This window comes from Anopheles bellator, chromosome 1 (genome assembly GCF_943735745.2).
Source record: "Anopheles bellator chromosome 1, idAnoBellAS_SP24_06.2, whole genome shotgun sequence".
Lineage (NCBI taxonomy): Eukaryota > Metazoa > Arthropoda > Insecta > Diptera > Culicidae > Anopheles > Anopheles bellator.
Window position 1 is genome coordinate 34,649,804 of NC_071285.1, and position 25,020 is coordinate 34,674,823.

The 25,020-nt window shown below is 43.5% G+C and overlaps 2 protein-coding genes across 9 annotated transcripts; both read right to left on the reverse strand.

Annotated features, from left to right (window-relative positions):
• Window positions 1–388: 388 nt before the first annotated feature.
• On the reverse strand, window positions 389–18,254 carry LOC131216186 (ubiquitin-conjugating enzyme E2 W). Of its 6 annotated transcripts, none has more exons than XM_058210618.1 (7): window positions 18,009–18,254; window positions 2,840–3,299; window positions 2,591–2,682; window positions 2,412–2,514; window positions 2,244–2,329; window positions 2,026–2,171; window positions 389–1,952 (listed from the first exon to the last, which is right to left on the reverse strand). In XM_058210618.1, the coding sequence occupies exons 2-7, from the start codon at window positions 2,969–2,971 to the stop codon at window positions 1,939–1,941; spliced, it is 573 nt and encodes a 190-aa protein (XP_058066601.1). In that variant the 5' UTR covers window positions 2,972–3,299; window positions 18,009–18,254; the 3' UTR covers window positions 389–1,938. The 6 variants fall into 6 exon arrangements, with proteins under 6 accessions (XP_058066601.1, XP_058066609.1, XP_058066591.1 ...); XM_058210626.1 differs by lacking the exon at window positions 18,009–18,254 and adding an exon at window positions 15,089–15,203; XM_058210608.1 differs by lacking the exon at window positions 18,009–18,254 and adding an exon at window positions 15,076–15,197.
• Window positions 18,255–19,762: 1,508 nt separating this feature from the next.
• On the reverse strand, window positions 19,763–24,537 carry LOC131210443 (D-aspartate oxidase). 3 transcript variants are annotated; one of them, XM_058203705.1, is made up of 5 exons: window positions 24,464–24,537; window positions 23,502–23,831; window positions 20,686–20,809; window positions 20,479–20,624; window positions 19,763–20,414 (listed from the first exon to the last, which is right to left on the reverse strand). In XM_058203705.1, the coding sequence occupies exons 2-5, from the start codon at window positions 23,687–23,689 to the stop codon at window positions 19,868–19,870; spliced, it is 1,005 nt and encodes a 334-aa protein (XP_058059688.1). In that variant the 5' UTR covers window positions 23,690–23,831; window positions 24,464–24,537; the 3' UTR covers window positions 19,763–19,867. The 3 variants fall into 3 exon arrangements, with proteins under 3 accessions (XP_058059688.1, XP_058059696.1, XP_058059680.1); XM_058203713.1 differs by having other exon boundaries at window positions 23,502–23,768; window positions 24,464–24,535; XM_058203697.1 differs by lacking the exon at window positions 24,464–24,537 and having other exon boundaries at window positions 23,502–24,455.
• Window positions 24,538–25,020: the final 483 nt, after the last annotated feature.

Consider the following 25,020-nt stretch of genomic DNA (forward strand, 5'->3'; position numbering starts at 1 on the left):
AAAGGAATATCCACGAACGCTCGAAAAAGCAACAGAAACGGTGCATTAATCCGTGGCTCTTGATGTGATTTTGAGCAACATAAAGCAAGCAGCGAACACAAAGTCTAATGACAGCTGTCAAAATTAACCAGCCGCTGTTCGTGTCAAATGGGCGGCTGCTTTAGAAGATAGAGATCGTTTACACGAGACACGCAGGAAAAATAATCCGCACTCGTTGAAAATGCGTTCGGTACGCAGATTCTGTTGGCCCGTAGTAATTTTGTTTCGAAATATTTGTGTATCGTACAAACAAGAAGGAGGGGTACAAACATTGTTCTATTTCGTTTTTGTTATCAAGTCATAAAAAATGACGCATGGCATGAATAAAACAACTCGTTAAATTGCTGCATTTATATTTACGCCTGGAAAATGTTTACACATCTTTCTAATTGTTTTGAAAGTAACCATTTTGCTGACTACAAAACCTGGGCATAAATGTTGAGCGGAACATTCTATAGTCGGCGTGGCCTTAGGCGCGTGTTTCTCGTTTTAATTTTCCTTCGACTGCAAAATTCATCATGCCGTATATTTTGATTGCAGTTCAACAAACCCGACTTAAACTATTCGAATACAGACTATAGATTTTATTCTTCGAATACTAACTAAGTAGTGCCAGGAGCAGTTCGCTGAAAAGTTGACTCACCAACTGCTCGTTTCGTTTAACATAAATTGTTTGTTTCAAGCATCATGCACTACCCCCCCCCCGGGAAAGGGTTTAGTTTTGATGTTCCGACGTCCTTAGTTCCTATACCGCCCGGCTGAAAAAGTTTCACGCTCCTAGTTTTGCACCTTATCGAGCCCCCCCCTCCCTTTGTAAGTAGAATCTATAGAAGGAAAATATTCTGGGAATGTTGAAGAGTAATTTTGGTATCTGATGTACGTAACCGCTTTACATGGTGTCTGTGGCTGTTAGAGACGAGTCCACTAGTGTTTTAGGGCAAACATTTCACCAAAATCATACATGAACACATTACATTCTCCATTCTTAATCTTATCAACTGGTTTTCTCCTCGCTAATCGCGGCCCTCGATCCCCGTCGGTACCTGGTGCAGTAATCGTACCTTTTTACATAATTTTTTTTATTTTTGGTACGGTTCGAACGCAAATCGTGAGCGATTGAAAAGAAAGTTTTTTGTTGTTGTTACAGTAAAACAGTCTATTCTGCTGCTACGCCAATTTTAATGTCTTTCTTACAACGCTAGGCTTACAGTAAAAATTAATTCATTGACTGTTGGCGTCCATCGAGCAGTTGTTGTTGGACGGTCTACCGAACGTACGGAAAACATTAAAATAAATTAAGCACAAAATTTAGCGAGGAATTTTATGCTATCAATACTACAAGAATATGACTGACTACCTCAGTACGGCCGCATTTTACTTTTTCTTACCCACTGGCTTTTCTTTATACTGGATCTGAGTTACGATCAATAACAACCTGTTCTTTTTGCTCTGCTGCAGCTTACGATGACTTTCGTTGCCAGTTACCTTATTTTCTCGGTTAACTTGTCCTATGAGAGTAAGCAAAGGGCACGGTAACGGATCGGTTTGATTTCGCATCTATTGTGAAGAAAAAAACAATACAATGACGCTGACGTTTCTTCACAGCTAAATATTGCTCGTATGGTACAAGGATTCGTTTTCGCTCGTCAAGCGCACCACGCCGACGATCGACGCGTGGTGTTCAATTTGTGCCAGTAGTTGATTGTAACTGCTGATGAACCGCTCCGAAAACTACTACTGATTACAGCCGTGTGCTCGGTGGTTGCGCGATGGTGCGCCATAATTTCTTTTCTATGGTGGCTAACATGAGAAGCAGTCGCAATCGCATCAACAACGTCCAAGCACCGTTGTTCACCGTCCCGGTAGCAAATGCCTTCCTATTTTGCTCTCTCTCTCTCTCTACACGGAATCGTCTACAGATCAACGAGAATTGCAGAGCGACATTTAATGCATGAAATTATTTTCCAAGTGCGGCCAGAATCTTACCATGGTACCACCATTTGGTTTTCTTGGGATTTTTATTGCAGGTTTTTACGTAGATACCGTTGTCCGGCGGTCGCCGCTTCTCTCGACAGCTACTCAACATTGAAGATATACTAAGACAAACGGATTGAACTGACAACGCTGGTGACCTGTACGAGAAATAAAGCGTAGAAATAGCCAGCCTAAACGATGTTTCGAAGGTCAATTAACACACAACATACCAATCATCTGTTAAGATGGATAGACAAATATGTCCATTTGAATATACGTGCGGGTGGACGGGAATATTTGAGCCTATGAATGTCACCTACGAGAGGAAGCGAAGGCAGAGGCCATTAGGTGACATGGTGACACTGGTTGGTTGTCAATTTAACACACGAATAAATTACCTCCGGCGAGTCGAACGGATACTTGTTGTTAAATTTGAACAACAGTTGAAAGTGTTCTCCTTCGTATAAGGTCCCTTCCACACCGTCGATGTTTATGATCCACCTGAAACCGATGCACACCGATGAGAATGAAATATGCCCATCGCTCTTGAATCATATCCCGTCCCTGCCCTACTTACTGCGTTAGATTTTGACTAACACTATCCTCGTCCACGGACACGCCTGGCGGGGGTTCCTTGATTAAAGACATCAGTTCTTTTTGTAGGCGACGCTGTAGAGATGGAGTAGAAGAAGAGCAGAACTTCGGGGTCATATTTTGCTAATTTTTGCAAATCAAACTGGACTGGACTGTTTAATAGGACGATAAAAGGTTTCTCCGTTGCCTTAGAGTCAGGCATCTAGCCTACTTAGCGAATATTGAAACTTGCCTCCCAGCGACTGTTATCGAGCACAAGATTTTTATTCTCCTTTGTCGCTTCCTGTATGACGGCGGTATTGCTGGTGGATATCGATTCCGACTTGGAGGGTTTCTCCTTGTGCACCCGCAGTCGATTAAACATTTTGGCGTCACTTGATGTTTGTCACTCACGAATAACTAGGCCCGAGAACGGTGCCAAATGACGAGTAAGGGGACGATTTCAGGCGATTTCTGTTTGCTATCGTGCTCTTATTCACGAATGGTTTTGGAGCTAACGGTCATAATCGTGCACGAACAGCACCGATTGCCATGTGCTGGCCCCGAATACACTGAGCGTCCGCTTTTCGAATTGTCCTGTGGCACATTGATCTAATGTTGTTCAAGTTCAACGTACTCCTGCAATTTAAATTTTCTCTAGAGCACACTAAAACACTACTTGACCGGTAAACTTGTTTAACCAAAAGATTGGTCTGAAAACGGATGATTTTTAGGAGGCGTTTATTAGATAGGAGATAAACACATTAGGTTCCCACGTTTTGTTGAAGACCCAGGTTGGGTCGAGAAGCCTTTCTCGGCAGAAAACTCCGCAGCGTTCTGTTATTGTATGTTAATGCTCAACAGACTATCGATCGCAGAAGGAAAGCCAGACCACTACTAAGCTAGAGGTAAATAGCCAAGAACCCCACACCGTCGAGAAACCGCCTTCTTCGGCTGCCGTCTAGTGAATCACGTATTTCGCAAACAGTTGCACCACGGCGGCCGGTTCCGCGAACCGTGAACTACGCCGCCGTTTCGGCAACCGTACAAGACACGCCACGGTGAAAAAAAGGGAAAAGTGCAGCCGCAAGCGCATTGGCAAGCGGCGTACTGCTGCGCGCATGCCCTACACGGCGCGTGAATGCGAATTATGTGACCGACCGCCGAGGTTCAAGGAGGACCGAGCCGAGGGAGAGAGGACTCGCGGACCGAGCGCATGGTCTCTAGGTGGTCCTACATACGATCCGCGGCTCCCTGCTGCAACCCAAACATCTGCTGACAGGCAAAGCTCTTGGCTTGGTGTTAAATTTCAATGAACTTCATAAACTGAAGGTTGTGTTTTGCACTCGCTAGTTAAGGTCCGTACCGCTGCAGCGCAGAGTGCTATCGATCACTGGTGGGAGTGGAGATCTGGCGAATCTGCAAGCGACGCAAACCACTTATAAACTATGTTTTCGATCTGCCGACGACATCAAACGATTATGCTAATCTCTCTACAAATTGGACCGCAATCAGCTCAACGATCGTGACCCACATGGAACACATGGATATGGGTTGTTTGTAGGACGAACGCAAGGCTAGTTCGAGTATCGAGGGCTAGTTCATTGTTGATTATAGTGTCACATGGAAAGCCACTTTGCGTTGTTTGATTGCAAAAGTTGCTAAAATTTTTAAATCTATCTGTTGGACGAAACCCAAGTCACTTGTAGTGTTACAGAAGGATCTCTGCACCATAGTGCTTGTTGACGGCTTATTCATTTGCGGTTTCCCCCTATTCCGACTGTTCCAACACTGGGTCCCAAATGAAAGGTGCTTTAGCAAATAACCTCCGTAAAGTGATTTGCCCAGCGTTGTAAATCATGCGTTAACTCCCGTCTGCTGGGTACGATAATTAGATCCAACGACCAGCCTTTCAGTGACGGCTACGGCGGCCTTACGCACGAGATTGATTACACGAGCGAGGTTCCCAATAAACGAGCTTATATGAGTGGACTGGATCGTTCTAGAACGACAAAATGTTCACCAGAACTTTCACAAGTAAGTTCTTTTAACTGTGCCTGACACTGCATGCGATGCATTCATCCAATATTGCAACCTTAAATGGATCAAAGAATAGCTTGTTAATTCCGTTCCACAAACTGCTTGCCTGTTTACTCCGGTGATGTAAAACTTCCATGGCTTTGTCTATGACGTCCGTCCGCGTTAGATAATCGTTATGACATCTTTGATCGCCTATTCTAACTATCAAGCCAGCATGCCGAACACGTACACAGCGCAATGATACACAGTCTAGACACATCAGCTTCCTTCCGACGGACGGTACCTACCACAGCAAAGTAGGGAATGAAGTAGGATATCTATTACCCTACCGCTAGAGATATGAATTTACGCTGCATGCGCTTAGGTTCCCTTTTTTTCTTGCTCTTGCTCTAGCAGCTCATAGATCCGGGGGTTGTACAAACCCATCGACGTTTGCTGGAACAATGGCTTGTCGGTTCAACGTTTAAACGTTATTCACTTAACCCCATTGGTAGCCACATATATTTACACGAACTCGTACGCCTAATTTATGAACAATTCGCAGCTGCACGCCAGCTTACAATCGACGACGTGGCTACAATGTAGATCGGCGCGTTACATGCACTTCTTCGATTGCAGTTCGTTGTTGCAACTGGGAACCATAACATGTGCGCCATATTTCACCGTGGACGAAAACAGTCGCGTGTGGACCACGTGGAGGCATCGAATTGCGGTTGGGAAAGTAACTGAAGCAACTACACACCAAACTCGGGGTCGGTGTGATAAACTGTTCTCGATCGTTTCGCGTCCCCGGAAGTGAACGTGTTCGATTTGCGGGAAAACGTTTGACAGAACAAACTGAATTGATACGGCAGCCATTTGCGTACGATGCGCACGAAGCTCACGAAGCTATTTGGATGTTTGAAAAAACAGAAATTCTCAAAAACTTTTGAAATTTTAATAACATATACTAAAGTGTGCCACAAAGGATAATTAAAAATCACACAATTGTCCAATCATGTCCGTGAAATATTTACTAAAGCAGACGACACGGAAGTGAGTATGTGAAAAAAATGATACAATAAAATGCCGCTGATCGCCATCATAATAACAACTTCGCAGCCCCAACCGATGTTAAGCCAATTTTTTTTATGAACACAATCCCGCCGTTGTGATGAATGACATCACATCATAATTGTACAAAAACTCTCGTGTGTTGAACATATTTTTCGGCGAGAAAAATTCTCTGCGATAAAAACCGCCGTTGGAAATATGATGTAATATCGCCACTTCGACCAACCGACGCCCGGTTGAACCGATAAACAAATGTCGACCTTGGTGGCGATCGTTATTAACCCGTTTTATGATCGCTACTGCTGCGCAGGACAGAAAGTGCCCAACAAGGCAGTGGCACCCTTTTTCCGCCCGTACACGCAACCTCCGTGACAAATCGATGTCGTTGAAACCTAACCCAAAGTTAAGATCTCCCCAAACTTTGGCCAACATGTTGCGCCCCCTTACACATTTTTTTTTTTACACATTCGCTCACCATCCGCTAGGCCTCCTTGTTGGCGTCCAACGAGAGATGACCGATGGCTGGGGAATTATGGAACGATACGGTTTTCTTTCAAGAATCCTTGCTTCACTCATCTTTCTGATGAAAATAGGCCTTGGATTTACAGGGATTGTTTTTTTTTCAATGCTTTAATATTAATGCTCACCGAAATGACAGACAACGTGTCACGAAGCTGCTGTCGCGTCAGGAGCGAGAAAACAGATTAACAGCTGCGAGTAATAAATTTATTCGCAGCCACTGTCCATACCAAGCACGTCACGAAAGTTTCACTACAAATGGTGTTGATTTGCTTTTCCTAACAACGTCTTTAACTTCTTTCTATCTGAGGGATTTCAATCATTCGCATTTTGCCTTTTCTAGTTAAAACACGAATTGAAAACTTTGGCTGATTAATTGGTTAGCACAGAACGTATTTTGTAAACATTAAAATTTAATACTTCAAACAAGAAAAAGGAACGTTGCTGTAGAAGATAAAAACAGAAGGAAAGACCTAACCCATACGATCATAAGCTTGGTTTTCGACGGCAAACATCGTAGCACATTGTGGCCGCTTCGAGGGCAGAATGTTCGTTTGCATAACATCCGCGAACGACCGAACAAAAATGTCAACAATCGAGCGGGGTAATGTTGCGAACGCCATTAGCCGAGCCGATGAATCGCGGTTTTATGAAGTTACCGTTTCGTCTACTTCATAAAATTAGACACTTACTAGCCGTCGCACTAGAAACCGACGGAGCGTCGATGTGTTCGAGTGTTTCTGGCGAATCTCAGTCCCATGCTGAGCCGGCACGACAACGATAAACGCGGAAACCGTTCCTTGTCTCCCTCAATCAAGGAACAGAGCATCGGCTTCGGCCGGCTTTGGGCGTTTGATCGGCGTGTATGCTTTCGTGATCGGTGGAACTGACAATGTCGTGAGCAAGCGTGAAAGCACCAGGGACGCCACAGAGTCTCGACAAAAAACCGTCGCTCGATGGCATTTGCTTTGGCGTCGCGGTCTGCAATCTGCGTTCCTTTATCAATGGAAGTCCCTGCCGAAGCGCGAGCGCATAATCGATTGGCTGGCACAATGGCTCCGCGGAAAGTCCTGACCTGCCTCAAGGTTGCAGCGGTTAAGTCGTAATAGACTTTTCCACTAGCAAAAGAGGTAGGAACTGACTTCAAATTTCACGCATCCATTTCTACTTGAATTAGGGTACATTGAACCCAACTTTGAATTGCTATGGATGTGAAACAATAACCAAAGATACTGTTGCAACTAACAAGCTTGATCCACAATCAGTTCACAAGATAACAACAACGAGTTAGATCAAGACGAATACTGTGAGTGTTGTTTATTTCGGGTTCAGCAAACCAAGAACATCGTTGTTGTTACGGTAAGATAAGAATGATAAGATTATTTGAGGAGTATGACATGCCAAATACATTGAAAGTACGTTTGACATATTGTTCAATAACGTGCTGTGGGCTTTGCTCGAGTTAACTCTACTGTTATCGAATATTTGTTTAGAACTAAGCACAGCGCCGTTTGGGCAATAGCTTTTTCATCGCCCATAAGTTTATTGAATTAACTGTTTAATATGATTAGCAGCAATGATTGTTTGATTGTTTCGTGACATCTCAAGTCGTTTGATCACAGGTTCGATGGTAGACAATTATAGCAAGGCGAGAAAATACGAACTGAGTTCGTATAAGATGATTTCGTATAAAATTTAAGCGTTTTTACCATCTTCGAGGTATTAGTGTGGTTGCCGAAGACCAGTAGGAATTAAAATGCAATAATCCAGACAGTATCCATCGGTTGGCCGTTGTGTTGACGGGCCAGGAAGTGAGTCTGAAATAATTTGAACAATATTGATCGTTCATATTTCGATTGGTGAGCAGGTTTGCAGAGTATGTGCCTGTCAATTGCTCAATCATCAATGAATTCGCGGCGATGGGTACTGTTCCGTGAATTTAGTTGTCCCATGCCACTGCCGCGTACGTTCTTCCGTCGGAGAGGTCCAATTGCTGATGAAATATTGCAGTTCGATTGCCAGAATTCGCTCGGCAAGAAAGTATGGGTCGAATCCTGGGAGCAACACGGCGAGCGGCTAGCATCTTGCAATTAGGCCAAATTGAATATTCAATATCGCTGAACCGAAAGTGAACCACAAACCCCAAACCTGTCGCTGGCCGTGAGAAGCATTAATCAAGCAAAAACACGTGCAATGGGGCCCCATCATCGCCGGCAATGTTGAAACAAATGTTTAACGCATTCATTGAACTCGTAACCTTCACTTCGCCCAGCGCACACGATGGTGATTGCAGCTTTCACATTCGTGTATGTGTATATTTCCATTTGCTCGCCGAACCGAAAATAGAAGGAAGCAACTCACCAGCCTAGAATAAGTGGTTCTAAAGAGTAATTAATAAGCGATCCGTTTGATTTTTAAATTAGTAATTAGTTCAGTTTTCGCAGATTGTAACCGATGTTTTGCACCGGTGTTTTGAACAGAAAGCATAGAGGCAGACTGATTTTTCCCAGATCCGTCTGAAAACGATTAGTAACTTGTTTTTGCGCTGTGTAACCAAAATAATATCTTTTCAATACTTCAGTACCTATCACCACCGAAAAATCTCAGACCAGAAACGCTAGAAAACCGGACACGATCACTCACGACACACGTTATGATGTACAAGTAATGCTGCATCAGATGTCCATACCGTGTTAAAGTGGAAACATTGATTTGCTTTTATATCTAGTTGATCCCCATCATCCCGTAGGTATAGAGCTCAATTTAACATTGAAAACCCTGGCTACCGGTTTCACGGTGCAACCACATTGAGCGAGTAAACCAACATCAAAATAGGTACTAGGCTGTTCAATAAGTTCTTTGCCTCGATAAGAAAAATACATTTTTATGGTTTGAAATTGACGGTGTTATTCATTATGGCCTCCCCGAACATCAATGTACTTGATCCTACGGGAATGCAATTTAAGGATTCCATCCCTGAAGTGAACAATTGGAAGGCCTTCAAAATACGCTTCTACAGTTGCTATGACGTCATCATTTGATGAAAAACGCTTTTCACGCAGGATTTATTGGGGTCTAAAAACAGATGGAAGTCGCTGTGTGTCAAATCTGGTGAATACGGTGGATACTGCAACAATCTGAACTTTAATTCATAGATTTTTGCCATTGCGGCACCCATTTTGCAAACAGCTTTTGGGAACCCAAAACATCAGTCAAAATATTGGTTATAATGCTCAATGAGATGGCTAGGCCTTATACTATATCTCTTTAAGTGATTTGACGATTGTCGAATATGATATCCTGTATTTTTTTCTATTATTGTAAGAAATACTGTGACACGTTGATACTAAATGGCTTGTAAAAAAACATTAAGTGACCGATTGAAGTGAAACTTCTCATACGTTCATATGAAGAGTGTAGCAATTGTTTTGTTATAACAAACAGCATTGTGCGGAGATGTGTTAACTAAGAATACCACCGTCCAACTTTTACGAGAAAAACCATTTAAAACTATGAAACAAAACCAAAATAATGCGTTGCACATATATGAATTGGCCCACATGGACCAAAACGGACAACCACGATCATCTGCATGAAATTCCAAGAGCATAGATTCTTCTTGCTTCTGCGAAAATAAAACTTGTGCCTCATGCACTCGGCGCATTGGCGGAAGACGATTCATCAACACCATCCAGTACCGGCAGAACAGATTTGGTTCTTCGGGCAGTTGGAACGACGGACATGGAAGCCATTAATGCGTTGGGGACGCTCGCACGCCATAATCCATCGCACTTGCCGCTGGGTTGGCGTTAACGCCTGTGGTAGGGATGGTGGTGGCGGTGGTTTGACGCGATCCTATTGCGTTCGTAATTATTTTCTTTGTTTGGTGTCCGCCGAAAGAAGAACCCCAGCGAGAAGCAACAAGAAATGGCTTATGAAAGGCGAAACGATGCACTCCGCAGAGGCAACTTCCGACAAGGAGTGGCTATAAACACGCTCATTTATCAACCAGCCCAGCCGGCGTTCATCAACGTTACACTTTTTAACGACTCGCCGTTGCATCTTGTGACAGTAAAAGGTCCACTTTTTTTTGAACCGTTTCGACGTTAAGTTGAGCGCAATTGGTGCATTGGATGGAAATTGGTGGTCAAAGAGCGCACGGAACTGCAATCCATGGCCACCGTGTGAGCTCGGGTTGTTTTCCCGATGACATCCTACTTTGGAGCGGCCACCAGTGCTACGTTAGTAGCCGATCGTCGTTTGCGATGGCTCTCGAACGGCAACTCTGCTGCCAATTTGCCAGGAGTTTAAACCGTTAGGCCACCACTTGAACGGTCCCGGAGAGTCCTCTCTTTCACATTAATCGCACGTAATCATCAGCCACTCGATCTCGTCGAACCATTCAGCAAGTGTTTGTGTGCTTGATGGCAAACCATAAGGGTGTAGAGCTCATTCTGTGGCCAGCACTTGAGACATTGCTTCCAAACCGCGCCCCACAGCGGTCGCTCACAGCTCTGAACGAAGCTGGTCGGCGGAATCCATAAATTACGCTCCATTAAATTCGTTTGCGCTTGGTGTTTTCTCAGCCCCAAGAGTGAGTCTAGGCCAGCGCCTCTCCAATCGACGACGAAGCGAAGCTGATAGGCTGAATCAGATCAAAAGAAATGCAATTTTGTGCCCTACCGAACTTGCTGACAAAGTTTAGTGACTGATTCTCTACGGTGGGGTTAATTTCAATCTTCTAAAGCTGATTTGTATTATTTTTGCGTCAATAAAAAGGTTGAGAATCACCGAACCCAGGGGTGATGCTCGGAAAGGGTCCCGATCGGTTGCCACCACCGCACGCGGGACTTGCGGGATAAAATCTTCAACCGCCCATCCCGATTTAGGTTCATGCCCATGCAAAAGATGCGCTCTTTCGATAGCGAGACGCTCGGCATGGGCGTTGATTGCAGTTTGCTGTCGCTTCCTTCGGTGCTGCCATTTTACAGGGGATTTCTGGTGCCGTAAGTGAGTAAAACCGACACGCCAGACACACCAGACACGCCAGAATACGCCGCTTATGTTGTGCGTTCGGAGGAGCGTAAAGATGAAATGACTAATAAAATAAAACACCAGACGATGGACGGGCTTGGTGCGTCGGTTGATGTTTTTGGAGTGCGCCGAACCCGATGGTCGACTGTGTAGATCATGCAAAGACAACGGCATGTCTGGCGTGGAAAATTGTTTCACCCAAACCTCCCTGTGGCATTTGAATAATCCCGCGTTTTCTACTTCCTTATTATCTGCAATCTTTTAATAGAATTGTTTTAGCATAAAAAAGACGGCTCGAAGTATTTCGAACGTGCCAAGCGTATGACACAAAGGGGTACATACCACTAATAAATCCGCATGGTTTCTATTTATCTGAAAACACTTCCCGTCATAGGAAACGGAAAGCCCCCTACGCTAAACTAATAACACCAGTACGTTAATTGCAACCCTGGTTTCAGAGGTCCCGTAAACGACGACCCCCTAAAATGGTCGTTGTCAATTCTCTGCCGTTTTCAATACATCATCTTCAAGCCCTCGGTCTCGCCGGACACTAAGAAAATAAAAATAGACAAGTTACTAGAAAGACCGGGGCACGCCGAGAGAGACAAATCCCAGTGATTAGCACGCGATCACCGACGGATGTCGGAAAGTGTTCGGAAATATGAAAACGCACAGCTGCTGCGTGTACAATTTGTGCAAAAAAAACAGGCAACAACTCTCGAACCCTGACAGCCTGCCGTTGGTAACGTTTGCGGTGACGAAAACGATGATCGTGCGCACCGGTTACGACAGTGCACCGTTTTGCCACTAGAATCAGTGGGAAGCACGCCACCGAACGCCGGTTGCCGAAACGGTTGAAATTCGATCGACTAATTAGTTGCTAGGTCACTTTTCGCACTGAAAGAATGTGCTGAAACTCACAAAATCTGCTCGATCGCTCGACAAACGGCAGTGATTTTTCACGCACGGCACGCCGAGCATTGGCCTCGTTCGATCTCTCGCACGGCTGTTGGGGCACGTTCACTCGAAAATACCACACCAAGTTTTCCATTCCTCGGTAATGGACACACGGACGGGCGGTCTATTTGTACTCCACTCTCGAGGACTCCACAGTACACGTCCTCCTAAGGTAGCTTAAGGCACACGCAAATTGCAAGTCGGACTGGGAGAGGTGCACTGTACGGGTTGACTGCCGGCAGGCATCCGCATCGACCCTAGGGTTCTCCCGGGGTCCTAAGTTTTCTGCATCTCCTGGAGCTGACAGACGGATTCCCGTTCCGGATGTGTTTGGTAAACAAGTCGTGTGAGTGATGATCGAACGTTTTCTGCCACCAGTTGGCATGCGGCTAACTCGCGCCATGAAGCACTTGGCCTGGGAAATTCGCAGTGAAAATTGAACAGCGCACAGCGCAAAAGGAAGGGTCGTTGCCAATATACGTACGTGTCTGGCGTCGTTTACTCACTTCCTTTAAGTCACCGTCAACTCAGGCAATTGGCGTTGCATCGCAGACAATGCGAAAAGGGCATCGCCATCAAACGGCTGAGAAGTGGTGCGAGACAAAAGCCCTGCCCCAAGGTACGCAGCGAAAAGACCGAACCTACGCAAGATGAAGGACATTACTGCAACGGCCAGTGCATCGCAGAAAAGACACAGTCACCGAAGGCCTTAACCCACAAATGAAATCGATCAGACATGAATATGAGGAGCATGTCACAGCACTTCCTTCAGACGTTCTTCGAAACGGCACAACGCAGCCTCCACTTTTTCCATCCAGTTTGTCCTTCGTCGTCTTAAAGAACAGCGATTAAGTGCTGCTGTCCACATTGAAAGTCTGGTTTGTGATCTTCATTCGATTCGCGAAAACCGCCACAGCATTCGAAATGTTAGCAAGTTAGAAAAATCGACCATTATCATCAAATGGAAGAACAACTTTGTACATAAATGCTCATAAGGTCATATGCGCATAAGAAAGGATAAGGGTAAAAATAAGAAAACAAATCGACAGCGAGCAACAATGCACATTCATCATGGTTGAATAAAAATACGGTCACCGTGAGAAGAAAGGCTGACCATCAACCCTAGCACTAATGACCACTGAGGAGCACAAGGGAAAGTTCAAGGCTGATTGCTTTGATTTTCGTATATAATATTAATAATTAAATATTATTACCGGTAATAATTGTACAAATACTTTTTAGTAAAATCCAGCATTCTTAACTCTAGCTCTATTTTTCCAACGTAACGTTATATAGTGTTTCTGTAAGGTTCTGCAACACTGTTAAACATTATCACAATCGCCCTTCTTATCTCGTTTGCCAGTTGAATGGCCCGGGCAGACGATTGTCCGCTGCGCACAATGCAATGCCGCCGAACCGAGGAATCTTGTTTCACACCTAGGAAAACGTGAAACACAAACCAACATCCCCAAAATCATTAGCGACTTCCCTACGCAAGGGATACTGCTTCTGGGAATATGAAAATTATCACCCATGTGGGTTGTTGCAGGATGTAATGCATTGCCTCACCTAACGAGAGGTCAGATAAGTGCTCTAATTTTGTACAAAAACAAACAACTCTCTTCAAACGCGAACCGCGCGCACCAGATGCCGCATGCCGCCGCTACGATGAAGGCCACTTCGCCACTTCTTTGTGAAGTACTGCGTCGGGTGAGAATAATGCATTCAGGGGTTCGGGTTTGCTGGTATCTGCCCGTGTTTGGTGCGAGCTGTTTTGTTTTATTCGGATTGCGCTTTTTCACAACCGCTGTCCAGAGCGATCCACAGTGCTGGGACACCATGGTTGGTCTTTCAAATGCACCTCCCGATGTGCACCACACAGGGGCCACATAGGGCCAGCTCCCAGTGAAATGGATTAGAGTTGCTCCTTTGTGAAACGCAGCGACACCACAAGGCCAGCTGCCGGAACCCTGCGGGACCAGAAGAAAGAAAAACAATCCTCGTTGCAAAGCTGGAGAAACGTAAGCTAGGTCTTTCCGCTAGCTTGTTTGGACAGTGCCGATGCAACACCGATGCAACTGACAGCCAGGGAGGTGTTGACAAAAAACAGTTGCCCATGGTGCGAACGCCATGAAACGGTTCAACTTCTTGGGCCATTTTCAAGTTATTGAACATTAAACACATTTATCATAATTTTTATCTTTTACGAAACAGTGAGTCATTCATGCTCGCAATATGATACAGGCCTGACGGGTTGAGTGAAACTTCAACTCGATTCAAATGCCCATACATTTTACAAAAATCGACCAATAACCGCATCAAACGATTGGCCATCTGTTTGTTTGAGTGCTATTTACCAAATTTTCTTTTGAGTTAATTTTTCAGAAAATAGTCGAACCATTGTAGCCGAACGAGGGTAAAGTCGGTGCAAAGTTACGACTTGGATTGAATTAAAAATACAAAATCGTAACCGCAAATAGCACGCCCGCAAGCGCGAAAGGGTATCCCATTTAAATGTTTTCTTTAGTCCGAATCAGATCGAATTTCGGTTGGGTCGTGATTCTTTTAAACTGCGTCCCGCTGACAACCCGCTTGACCAGCGGTCCCAAAGTGATGATACTTGATGTTGGCGCGAGTGAAGCAAAAAGAGTTTTCATCGGTTTTCCATTTCGGGATAGTCTCGCTTGCTCCCGCGGTGTTCTGTATCGGTATGTTCTGTTCCCTGTGCTGTGAGCAATGCTCCAAATTTCCCAACTCAAGAAAGCACAGAAACGATTCGGTAGCACTCAAAACAGAACCACAGCGAGAAACTGAACGTGACCGAATCGAAGAACCTCACAGCATCCGGAAATACCAGAAGGTTTTGCGGTGTCTTTTAGCACAAACCTTCCCTACACACGTTTTCGTTCCCACTGTGGCGGTGTTCCGTTCCCGATTGCAACCGCCTTCACTTTCACGTTCACGACACAATAAACGACCGATTGGCACGAAGAGAGGCCCGTCACGAACCGCGGATCCCGACCGACTGCGATGCGATCAGCAAAGTGATCGTCAGGCGACCATCCGCGTTCAGGCAATGGCCGCTGCCGTAATATCGAGCTGGCGTATGTTTCGCGAGCGTTGTTTTCACCGACACTGAGCAATGAGAAGTGAGCCGCGAAAATGAACCATACAACGCGTGGTGAGATCAAACATTGTAGAGAGAGCCCGAGAGAACGAGCTCACATACGCGAGAGTGGAATACTTCTAACTATTTAGTGGAAGGATTGGTTTTATGCGACCACCGACCATGACCATGGCTATTCGCCGGACATCAGATAAAACGTTTGACTGATACGCCACACAATGGACGGTGTCTCCGTCTCTTCCTAGATAACATGGTCTTAAACACAAAAAGTATTATTGGGTTTTTTCCTGCAAAATGATTACAACATACACAGGCGAATGAAAAGAGAAAAAGGGTCATTTAAGTTATTTCTTAACATATTATATTATCCCCTTACGAAACGGGTTGGAAATTTCTTATCACGGATTTGTACTATAGTTTTATAAATATTTATAATTTGAGGTCGATTTGATACCAATTCGAGCCGATTGCAAAGGAATAGCACATTCCACAGCAATGAAAAATACCGCTTCCTTTCAATTAAGCGTTAAATGTTTTGTAATTTAAAAGCAATTAGTTCTGCGATGAATTATACCACCAAGGACTGCCTGAGCGAGAAGAGGTATTTTGTTAGTAAATTAAGTGAAACATATCGCTGTTAATTTCCGCCTTTGTGAAGCAATCACCAACAATGCAAGTTGGTAGCGTTAACGAGGAGTTTCAAACAATTGGTGCACAAAGTAATTATCAGGATGAACAGAATGTTCTTGTTCATAAGTTATGTATTTTCTGACGTTCACTATACACATAAACTGTTTCGACATTGATAACCAAATATGTTTAAAGCTACGGTGAACTGAGTTTTACCGATTTGTAGTAATTTGTCGAAAGCACTTAAATAATACAGCCATACGGGCAACGTTAAGATCTGTAGAGGAAAGAAACTGCTGGCTAAAGGAGATAGAGAGAAATTTCATTCAGCACAGAAGGCTAAGTAAGAGTGCATCATACGACACGCGAACATTCTTCGACCATTCTTTACTTGTACCAGCTCGCAATATTCATCAGTAATCGATGCACTTTGAATTGTTCGTCCAATGGATTATAATTGATGATCCCACAAACCAGGAAAAATTGATCTTCGTTTACTAGTGCTGTGCTCAGACGAACGCAACTGAAATATCCATAACCGCAGGAGATGAGTCCATCATTAATCTCGTCTTTACCTTAGCGGTATGCGCCAGATGGTAAGCAGAAGCCATTTGTTAAAAACAGTGCACAAAAGAAAATGAATTAGCACCGTGAATCTGGATTTCATAAGACATTTTCTTCTTTCTGTTCATGAACTGGTTAATTGAAAGAAAAGACAATTCATATCAATTACATACAATAGTAAATGAATGATCGATTTGAAGCTGTGAAAAGGTATCTATTTGTCTATTTATGTGGACAACAGTGAATGTTTTGCTTTGTTTTTCCATCTCGTCAATGCTGCCACAGCTCAGCATGCTACGAGAAAATGTAAATAGACGGCTGCTGGGCGGTCTGTTCGTTCCGATCGTCTTCGCTTCCGGACCCGCCTGCCATTGTAGAAGCAACTTTTTGGGCGATTTATACTTCTGTAGTGTTTACGAAAAAACTTGACCTCATCGACTGCCACTTCGACAAACGTAAATATCTGAGGGATTTCGGATCTCATCGGATCGGATCAAAAGAACAGCCCTTCGGACTGGCGGTGGGTGCCGTGCAAGAACCTGCAGAGCATTAGCTTTGACCTGGGAAACACAACGTATCGTGATTCGTGTATGACTCACGGTTTATGTTTATCGATGCTGCCGAATTCAGCCCTCCTCAGGTCTTCGCACCCTGTAAACTTGCATCTAGGGTTTCCGACGAGTTATGTTTGGAAATCGAAGTGGCGCTGTTTATCAAATCTAATTTTAATTATTTATCGATTGGATTGGCGGTTAGTGAAATCGTTGACAGAAAAGGGGAAACATATTTTGAGTGCTAAGGAATTTGTTGCCTATATCCGGTGATGGGTCAGGAATAGAAATATGGGACGGAAGCTTTATTTTGATTTATAAGAAAAATTAAAAGTCGAACATCAAATCGTTTGGTGCTCGATGTGGACAGTGACTCATTTAAGAGGAACCAGACCAGCACAGTGCAATCGTATAGTTTAATCAAAGGAAAACATCAAAACACTCGTTTTTTCCATAAACCTCAGGATACTAAACCTTAAATCGGTATTAGATTAAAGGTTGTTCACTGAATAAAATAGCTAAACCCAACGATACCCTAACAGATGGTATGACGTACTCGTCTATCGATCCTGGCAGAGGTCCAATAAACTGGGTGAGAAAAGTTCAGCCTGACCTTGAGCTCAGACTCAGCTGTAGCCTCAGTGTCGAAGATAACCCCCGAGAAAGATAACGATTTTACTCAGTTACGAGTGCGTTTGGACTAAAGCAAACCAGGCTGAGTTAGTAATCGTAATCTAGCGACATCAATGCTGTTCTAGGTGCAACCTTCGACAACACGATTCCCTGTGGGGGTTTTTCAATGCACATGGCAATGTGTCACACTGCAACGATTTTTATCTCCTTCATTGCTTAACTTCCTCTGTAACCTAGTGTTATTACATTAGAGCGGGCAAAGTAGAATTCTCTGGCTCAAATTATCGACAACAAACACATTCGATTCTACTCACCTCCGACGGACTCATTCCGGCCGTCTTTCTGCAGCTCTCACTTTTGCTCATAGAATTGAGCCTGCAATTTCAACCACGGTTGCACCTGGAACAAGGCGACGCCTGCAAAACAATGCACACAACACAGCCGTTGCACAATTGAGCTGCAAAATCTGCCAAAGAATGTTTAATGAACAGCAGAACTTGAGTTGTTTTATTTGTTTCAATGCAGAACTATTGTTTTCGAACAGCGCAGCGTGTTTAACTTTTTCGACGGCAAGAAAACAAGAAAAAAACAACTGAGCTGTCAAATTTATCGTAAACAAAGTAGCCAAGTGTGCGTTTCGTCGATTTCCCACTGTCGATCAATTCGTATTCACCAGCTTTCGTCGAAAAAGCTTCGAAACATTTGGGTTGGTGAAAAGGTAACTTGGTTTCAAAGTTAAAGTAAGATTTGTAGCAGTTTTTTTCATAATAGGCTTGCTAAAACGAAATCGACGATTTTTGCGTGAATTTCAAAACTTTATTTAAGATGTTTTCAATTATCCGATGCGATGCGTCAAATTTGCACCGTTTTGTCGGCTTTTTGTAGGCTGTAGGCTTTTTAAAACTAGCTTCATAATGCCTCTCTTACTCTCCTCCTCGTTATTGGCGAAAAACTCTAATAATTCATTTTCATAATCCTTTTTTGATCTCAGTTTTTAATCACTCAGCAAATTTTGTAATGCGCGGAAAAGGTGTCAATCGGTTGGTGCAAATTCGGGACTATACGGAGGATGCATTAAAACTTCCCAGCCAAGCTTCCGGACTTTCTGGCGAGTCTGTAAAGACGTGCATAACATTTCGTTGTCCTGGTGGAACACAAAACCTCTTCCGTTGGCCGAATATGGTCGTTTCTGGTCAATTGCTAGCTTCAAACGATGCAATTATTGACAGTAAGGATCTGAATTTAGTGTTTGGCTACACGGAAGCAATTCATAATAAGTCCCTTTCAAGTACCACCGTAAACCCAGTAGAACCTTCTTGCCCGTTAGTCCTGATATGGCCACCGGTTGAGCTGCTAAACTACGCTTAGATTACGATATTTTCCACACAGCATTGTCGTATGTATCCGTTTTCTTATTCCCACTACACATCCTTTTAAGAAATGGGTCAATTTCGTTCCGTTTGGTCATATGGGAAACTTTGCATATAGGAATTGGATCCATCATGTTTTTTGTGTTAAATGGTGTGGCACCCAAACATCGAGCTTCTTTTTGAATCCAGCTTTGCGCAAATGGAATTAAGCTGTTCGATGGTTGATCTTTAGCTCCTGGCCGATGCTCTGATTACTAACATGCCAAAAAAGTTTGATTATTTCGGAGATTTTATCGACATTTTCGATGACATGTCTGCCTAGGCTTTAACATAAAAAAACTGAAACGGGTCAATGAAACCAAAATTACACGTTACTAGCTTTTAGAGTATCCGCACCATGATCACCATGCAAAATTTCAGCGGCCAAGCTTAAATTTTCGCCTTTTTCGGACAAAAACTGTAAAATGTACCGAATTTTCTCTTCGTTGATATTCATTGTTCACACCCTATAGCTCACAAACGAATGAAACAAACAATAAACAGTGAAAGCAGTGAAAGCTTTTGAGTGTAAAGTATTAGCTTTAAAGCGAGCCTAAACTTGAAACTTTACGATCGACACATCACGAGATATCGATCACTAAAGCCATCTACCGATAATGGATTTCTTTTTAGCCAACCTTACATATCAGTCGAACAACCCGTCTGCACACTTGATTTTTATTGTGTAATTTTTCTAACAATAGTGTTTGGTAATGTTTTTTCTGTTATTATTTTAAACAGTTTGATTTCGTTGGCATTGCTTCTCACAATTTACTGTTGCTTTTTAAGGCATCTTTAACGAGTTGCACTGCATACTTGGCGGTTCCTGGTGCCGTTGTGACGCCATATCCACCGTGTCCATAGTTGTGCACGATGCGGAAAGTCCCGTTTGGTGTAGACAGTAATTCAATCTCAACGCGAACTGGATCTCGGTGCGGTCTCAACCCAACGGCCTGCCGGATAACAGGTGCATTCTTCAGGCTGGGTAGCAAGGATTCACAACGTTCCCGGATGGCCGCAGTGTCGTGGCGACAGATTTCCGTATTATAACTATCAAAATTTCGGCACCCTCCCAAAGTAACTCCGTCAAAGCCTGGGATGACATATGTATCGAAATCCGCGTAGAATGCTGTCTTTACCCAGTTTGCACGTACTTTCGTTACTTGTCCTCTTATAGGAACCAATTTATGATCGTTGCACAAACGTTTGGCTCCTAAACCGGAACAGTTCACAATCACATCGAATTTGCCGCGTAGCTGTTGGAAACTGAGTAATTTAACCGTTTCAATCCGTCCACCGTTGTCCAGGAACCTGTTAAGAAACCAGAATTTAGTATCTATACATGAGCGTTTAATCAATCAACCCAATGACTTACCGTTCAGTAGCCCACGGTTGGAAAAGACGGCACTCCGTTAGAACGGTGGTGAAGAATGAGCCATATTTCCATTCACCCGGACACAGCCGTAACTCTTGTTCCGTGGCCGCCCGGTAAACTGGTACAACCTTTTCAATAAAGTGATTCTACGGAGGTAAACAATTAGTTCACAGTTTTCCATACTTCGTCCGATAATAACTAGCTTACCCTCACAATGGCAGGATCACGGCTGGAGAAAATATAGCCCGACATCTGACATACACCAGCCTGGAAGGAGTGTTCCGTCTTGCGAAGGTCGTCCCAATAGGCGTAGGCGTCTGAAATCCATTTCCTGAGAAGGCGGATAAATCAATTATAAGACGGAAAGATATTTGGAATTACGGTAATTTCAAGACGGTAATTTCAACGACGACAACTTTTCGTGTCGGTCACAGACATAATTTTCTGCATGCAAAAGGGTGATTTGGGGAACGGACATTAAATGTTCTCTTAAACTTGTGATTCCATAGTACGAGGCAGAATGACAATGCACAACTGTTTTGATGTACTTCCTGTTCTGATTTTTTTCCGCTTAAAACAGCTTTCCGTTTTGTAATATTTTGCTAAATTCATAAATATGCATAAAACTACCGAAGATAAAAGTATGGCATCATACAAAATCATGGACGTTTGATGCATTTCCTTTGTTGGAAGAGCTCTAATTCTGTGATCTAGTCCAAAATGTATAGCCATGACAGTTATACTTTTGTGTCTATGAGGCTCGTTTTTCTTTGTATATATTTCTGTATTTTCTATCAAAAACAGTTTGCCACGGCAGCCGTTGTCCTAGTATAGCTTTCCTTGACTAGAAACTGGCGATTCAGCTTTAGTGGTTTTTGAGACAGTACAGTTCAAATTACCGTACGTTACTTTTGCGTGACTGGTAAACATTAGGAAGAAGTTAGTCACCGTCCACCGACCGTTGTACGTCCGTGTATCCTAGTTCTTTAATTGAACGTCATGGAAGTAGACGGAACTCTTTAACAATCGACAACCGCGATAAGAATAAAAACAAATTTCACAATTTTGGAAAAAGAAGGCACAAAAGCTTGATTTTGTTGATTATCCCTAAGTGCCACCTAATACCAGCGACGAAGGTGTCTAATCGAGCGCGAAAAATGCCTTAATGTTGTGAATTGAGAAAAAAAAATTCCCACCGTTCAAAATGATGAAAAATCGATAAAGAGCGAAAGATGGCCTAGTTCGCTAACATTTTATTAGAGGCCGACCTCCCTCTGTCACCTATTTTGTGCAAGTCAATGGTTTCCCCAGTAAGGCTTCTTCGATACATGCAACAACGGGCAAGGGTCACTCCACGGAGAGTTCGTCCCCATTTGGTTAGGGCAGCCCTCAAGCCTAGCGAAGTGGCTCACATGGCCGCATGACCGGGGACGCCGAGATTCGTCCTCCGTTGTTCAGTTGCCGCGGGTCAGCGTGCCGTACATGCCATGTGGCCGACTGCAAACCGCAGCTACACATTGGTCATAATAGCAAGTGAAGAGAGTTAGAGGATTGCGGAAAAGTAGTCACAAAAGCAGCTGGAAAAGAGCTGCATTGCCGATAATTTCTACCTGTCGACCTCCTGTTTTTTTGTTCCGAAAAAAATATTTGAACAAACACACACGTGCAGGCGCTGTAATAAATTGAAGGATACAATCCTCACACAAAATGATAACATTAACACCGGCAGATAATATTTCTAACTGATACTCCATTATTTATACTAATACACCAATGAATTAAGGTTCAATTGGTAACATCTCATTGTTTGAACCATTGATTTTGATTGGTGTCCTACCAGCGAGGTAAGAGCATGTTTGCGGCCTAATTTTATTGCGGTCAACCGTCGAAAATCGATTGCTGATGATGCAAACTCCATGATACAACGTGCTGTGAATCATGGTGTGAAGTTTGAAACGCTTTACGAGAGCAAATGGGAAGATAAATATCTCATCATATTTTGTAGTTTTGGAAATGGCCATCAAGAGTGGAAGTTTGCCACTACCATTCTAAAACGTATTAGCATAAGGGTAAATTCCGCCGAACACATGGATCATCACTTAAAAGTTCAATATTTTTTGCTTATTGTAAGTATATGAACATGATTTTGATACGTTTAGCCCGAAAAGGGAGCAGAGCTTGTATGCACTCTACTTCTTAAAATAGAAATGTGCCACTTGCAAAAAACCGATATAGAATGTGTTGTGTTTCGACCGTGAACTATTCTAGTGTTTGCAGCAGGTAATAGAATAAAAGCAGATAGAAGGAAAACCTCTAAGCAAAGGTAAGCCAAAACGACACCAAAGCTGTAAATTACGTAATGTCAGAAAGGATGTAGCAAAATAAAGGCGAAAAGAAACAACGTGGCCTGCACGGGGATAACACTTCCATTGGCTGGACCCCTGGACCCGGCCAGGCCCTTAGGTGAACACAAAGCGAAAGGAGATCGCGGGCAGCGGAATCCTATCGATCGTGACCGTCCATCCGTCAGTGGTAGGTTCCAATCCGATGGCCCAGTGCAAAGCTTCCGACAGGTGTCTAATGGAGCGAATCACTGCACACGTACTCCGACACCTCGCCACCACCTATCGGGCTTCGTCGTGGGTGCTAATGGCAAAAACCGTAGCAATGTAGGTGTCATGAAAAGTTCGTAGCGCATTCATTGTTTTCTAAATTAGGCCACATTTTCTCTATTCAATTAAATTATGAGTAATTGGTTTTTCACAACCCGGAAGAAATTCCATTTGTTCCATGGCGCAATTTTCACGATTCCGGTTCTTTTCCTTATCCACTTCGGGGAGAACATGCTAACGTTCCACGTTGACGAAAATGAAAAACGACCTTAAGGAAGCATTGTTTAAACCAACGAGTTAGCTAACTCAAAAATGAGATTAATGTTGAAAAATTCCGTTGCCTACTTTATTAACGGGCGTTCTGTTTGAGCAGTCGCGCGCAGACGGCAGATATTATGGTATTCACCTTACCTGGTTATTTCCTCTGTAGAGCCGGAAAAGCTGGTTCCGGGTCGAAAAAGACCAGCCGCAACATCACTACACGTGTCCTGCTCGAACCGATCAGCCAAGATGGTAACATTTGCGTTCCGCAACTCACGTTGTAGCTCCAGTGCGGTCGTTAAGCCGACGACTCCAGCGCCAACGACACATACATTCATTTTCGTCGTTTTTTATCGTACTCCGTTCCAAACAGAGTTCAAAAATGAACTAACTGAACAGAGTTTCACAGTACCGTTTCTGCCGAGTCGTCGACAAATCAAGGATAGGTTTCAATTGGTATATTTCCTTGAACGAATTAAACTATCACCAGAAGACTAAACCGAATGAAACTAACGAAATGTGACGATTGTTATGCTCTTACACCTCAAATCAAATCACAAGATGATAAAATGAACTTCAATCAATTATAGCGCAAGCAAAAATAAAATTAAAAAATCCTTTCCCGAGCACATTAAAGTTTAAAAATAATTCTAGCCGAGTTATGCGTCACCCATACGATTTACAGCCACGCGTGCCGTTAAAGTAAACAGCTGTTTGATTCGCTAGCGTGCCTCTTGTGAGTGTCGTCGTACCTTCGTGAGAACTTTTTACTTTGACGCGTCGAATGTTACGTAATCACCGGCAAACCTTGTTTGTCGTCTTGCTAGCCATTTAGCCACCTTACTCATCGCTATCTCTTCGTACCGTCATGTGTTTCTTTAAGATTGAATCTCTTTTTATCAGCAGAGAAGAGAAGGAAGCATTTTTCCAAAGGTTCCGAGCGAATGTTTCGTGGCACTACCGAGGGAAATTGCTGCGAAGTAGGAATGTAGTGTTGCATCGACCGACCCAAACGACACCCCAACCCGCCGATGTCTGATGGAAGTTTAATCGATGAACAGTATTTGCGCGATTTTCCGAATGAGTTTATTTCAAATAGCTAGAAAATTAACCTTTCAAACCAGTCACTGAACGACGAATTCAGACCAACGACAAGAACCACGTTCACTACTAGCGGGCCACTGCCGAACACTGATTACAATGCTCAACTGTGTAGCTACGAGAGAGACTTTATTGTTATCATCTCCGCTGACCCTCCACTTTTCGCTGGTCTCGTCTGATTGGGTGGATCATCGGACTGGATGATAGAAGATGAGTTTTGCGATAGCTGTAACATTGCCACTAGACACACGCGCAAAAACTCTACGTTCTCAACCAAACGAAAAAAGGACGCACTAACAAGATGTTGCTCGCACCCTCGCCTATGCCTAAAGCGGTAGCACTAACGCAACAAGCTAAATTCTATAGGCTAATCAAAGGTAGCTAAATCTAAAGTCGAATTTTGGCCAAATTTAATAAAAAAAAATTTTTCTTCTCATTTGGTATGTTAGCGAATCTCTCTCATTGATGAGTGATTCAATCAGGTTGAACACGCGATGAAACTTTTGGCTCAATGGAACTAAAATTAGAAAAAAGGGATACATATTGTCACATTGGGTCGGATATAAGG

What these genes read in the sequence shown, in the direction of transcription:
- LOC131216186 (XM_058210618.1), bottom strand. Translation starts at nt 2,971, where the DNA reads ATGTTTAATCGACTGCGGGTGCACAAGGAGAAACCCTCCAAGTCGGAA. An exon ending in TCGATAACAGTCGCTGGGAG is followed by an intron (nt 2,683 to 2,839) that starts GCAAGTTTCAAT and finishes CCATCTCTACAG; the next exon opens with CGTCGCCTACAAAAAGAACT. An exon ending in ATCCGTTCGACTCGCCGGAG is followed by an intron (nt 2,330 to 2,411) that starts GTAATTTATTCG and finishes TTCCTCTCGTAG; the next exon opens with GTGACATTCATAGGCTCAAA.
- LOC131210443 (XM_058203705.1), bottom strand. Translation starts at nt 23,689, where the DNA reads ATGAATGTATGTGTCGTTGGCGCTGGAGTCGTCGGCTTAACGACCGCA. An exon ending in TCTACAGAGGAAATAACCAG is followed by an intron (nt 20,810 to 23,501) that starts GTAAGGTGAATA and finishes CCGCCTTCTCAG; the next exon opens with GAAATGGATTTCAGACGCCT. An exon ending in GTGATCCTGCCATTGTGAGG is followed by an intron (nt 20,625 to 20,685) that starts GTAAGCTAGTTA and finishes TTACCTCCGTAG; the next exon opens with AATCACTTTATTGAAAAGGT.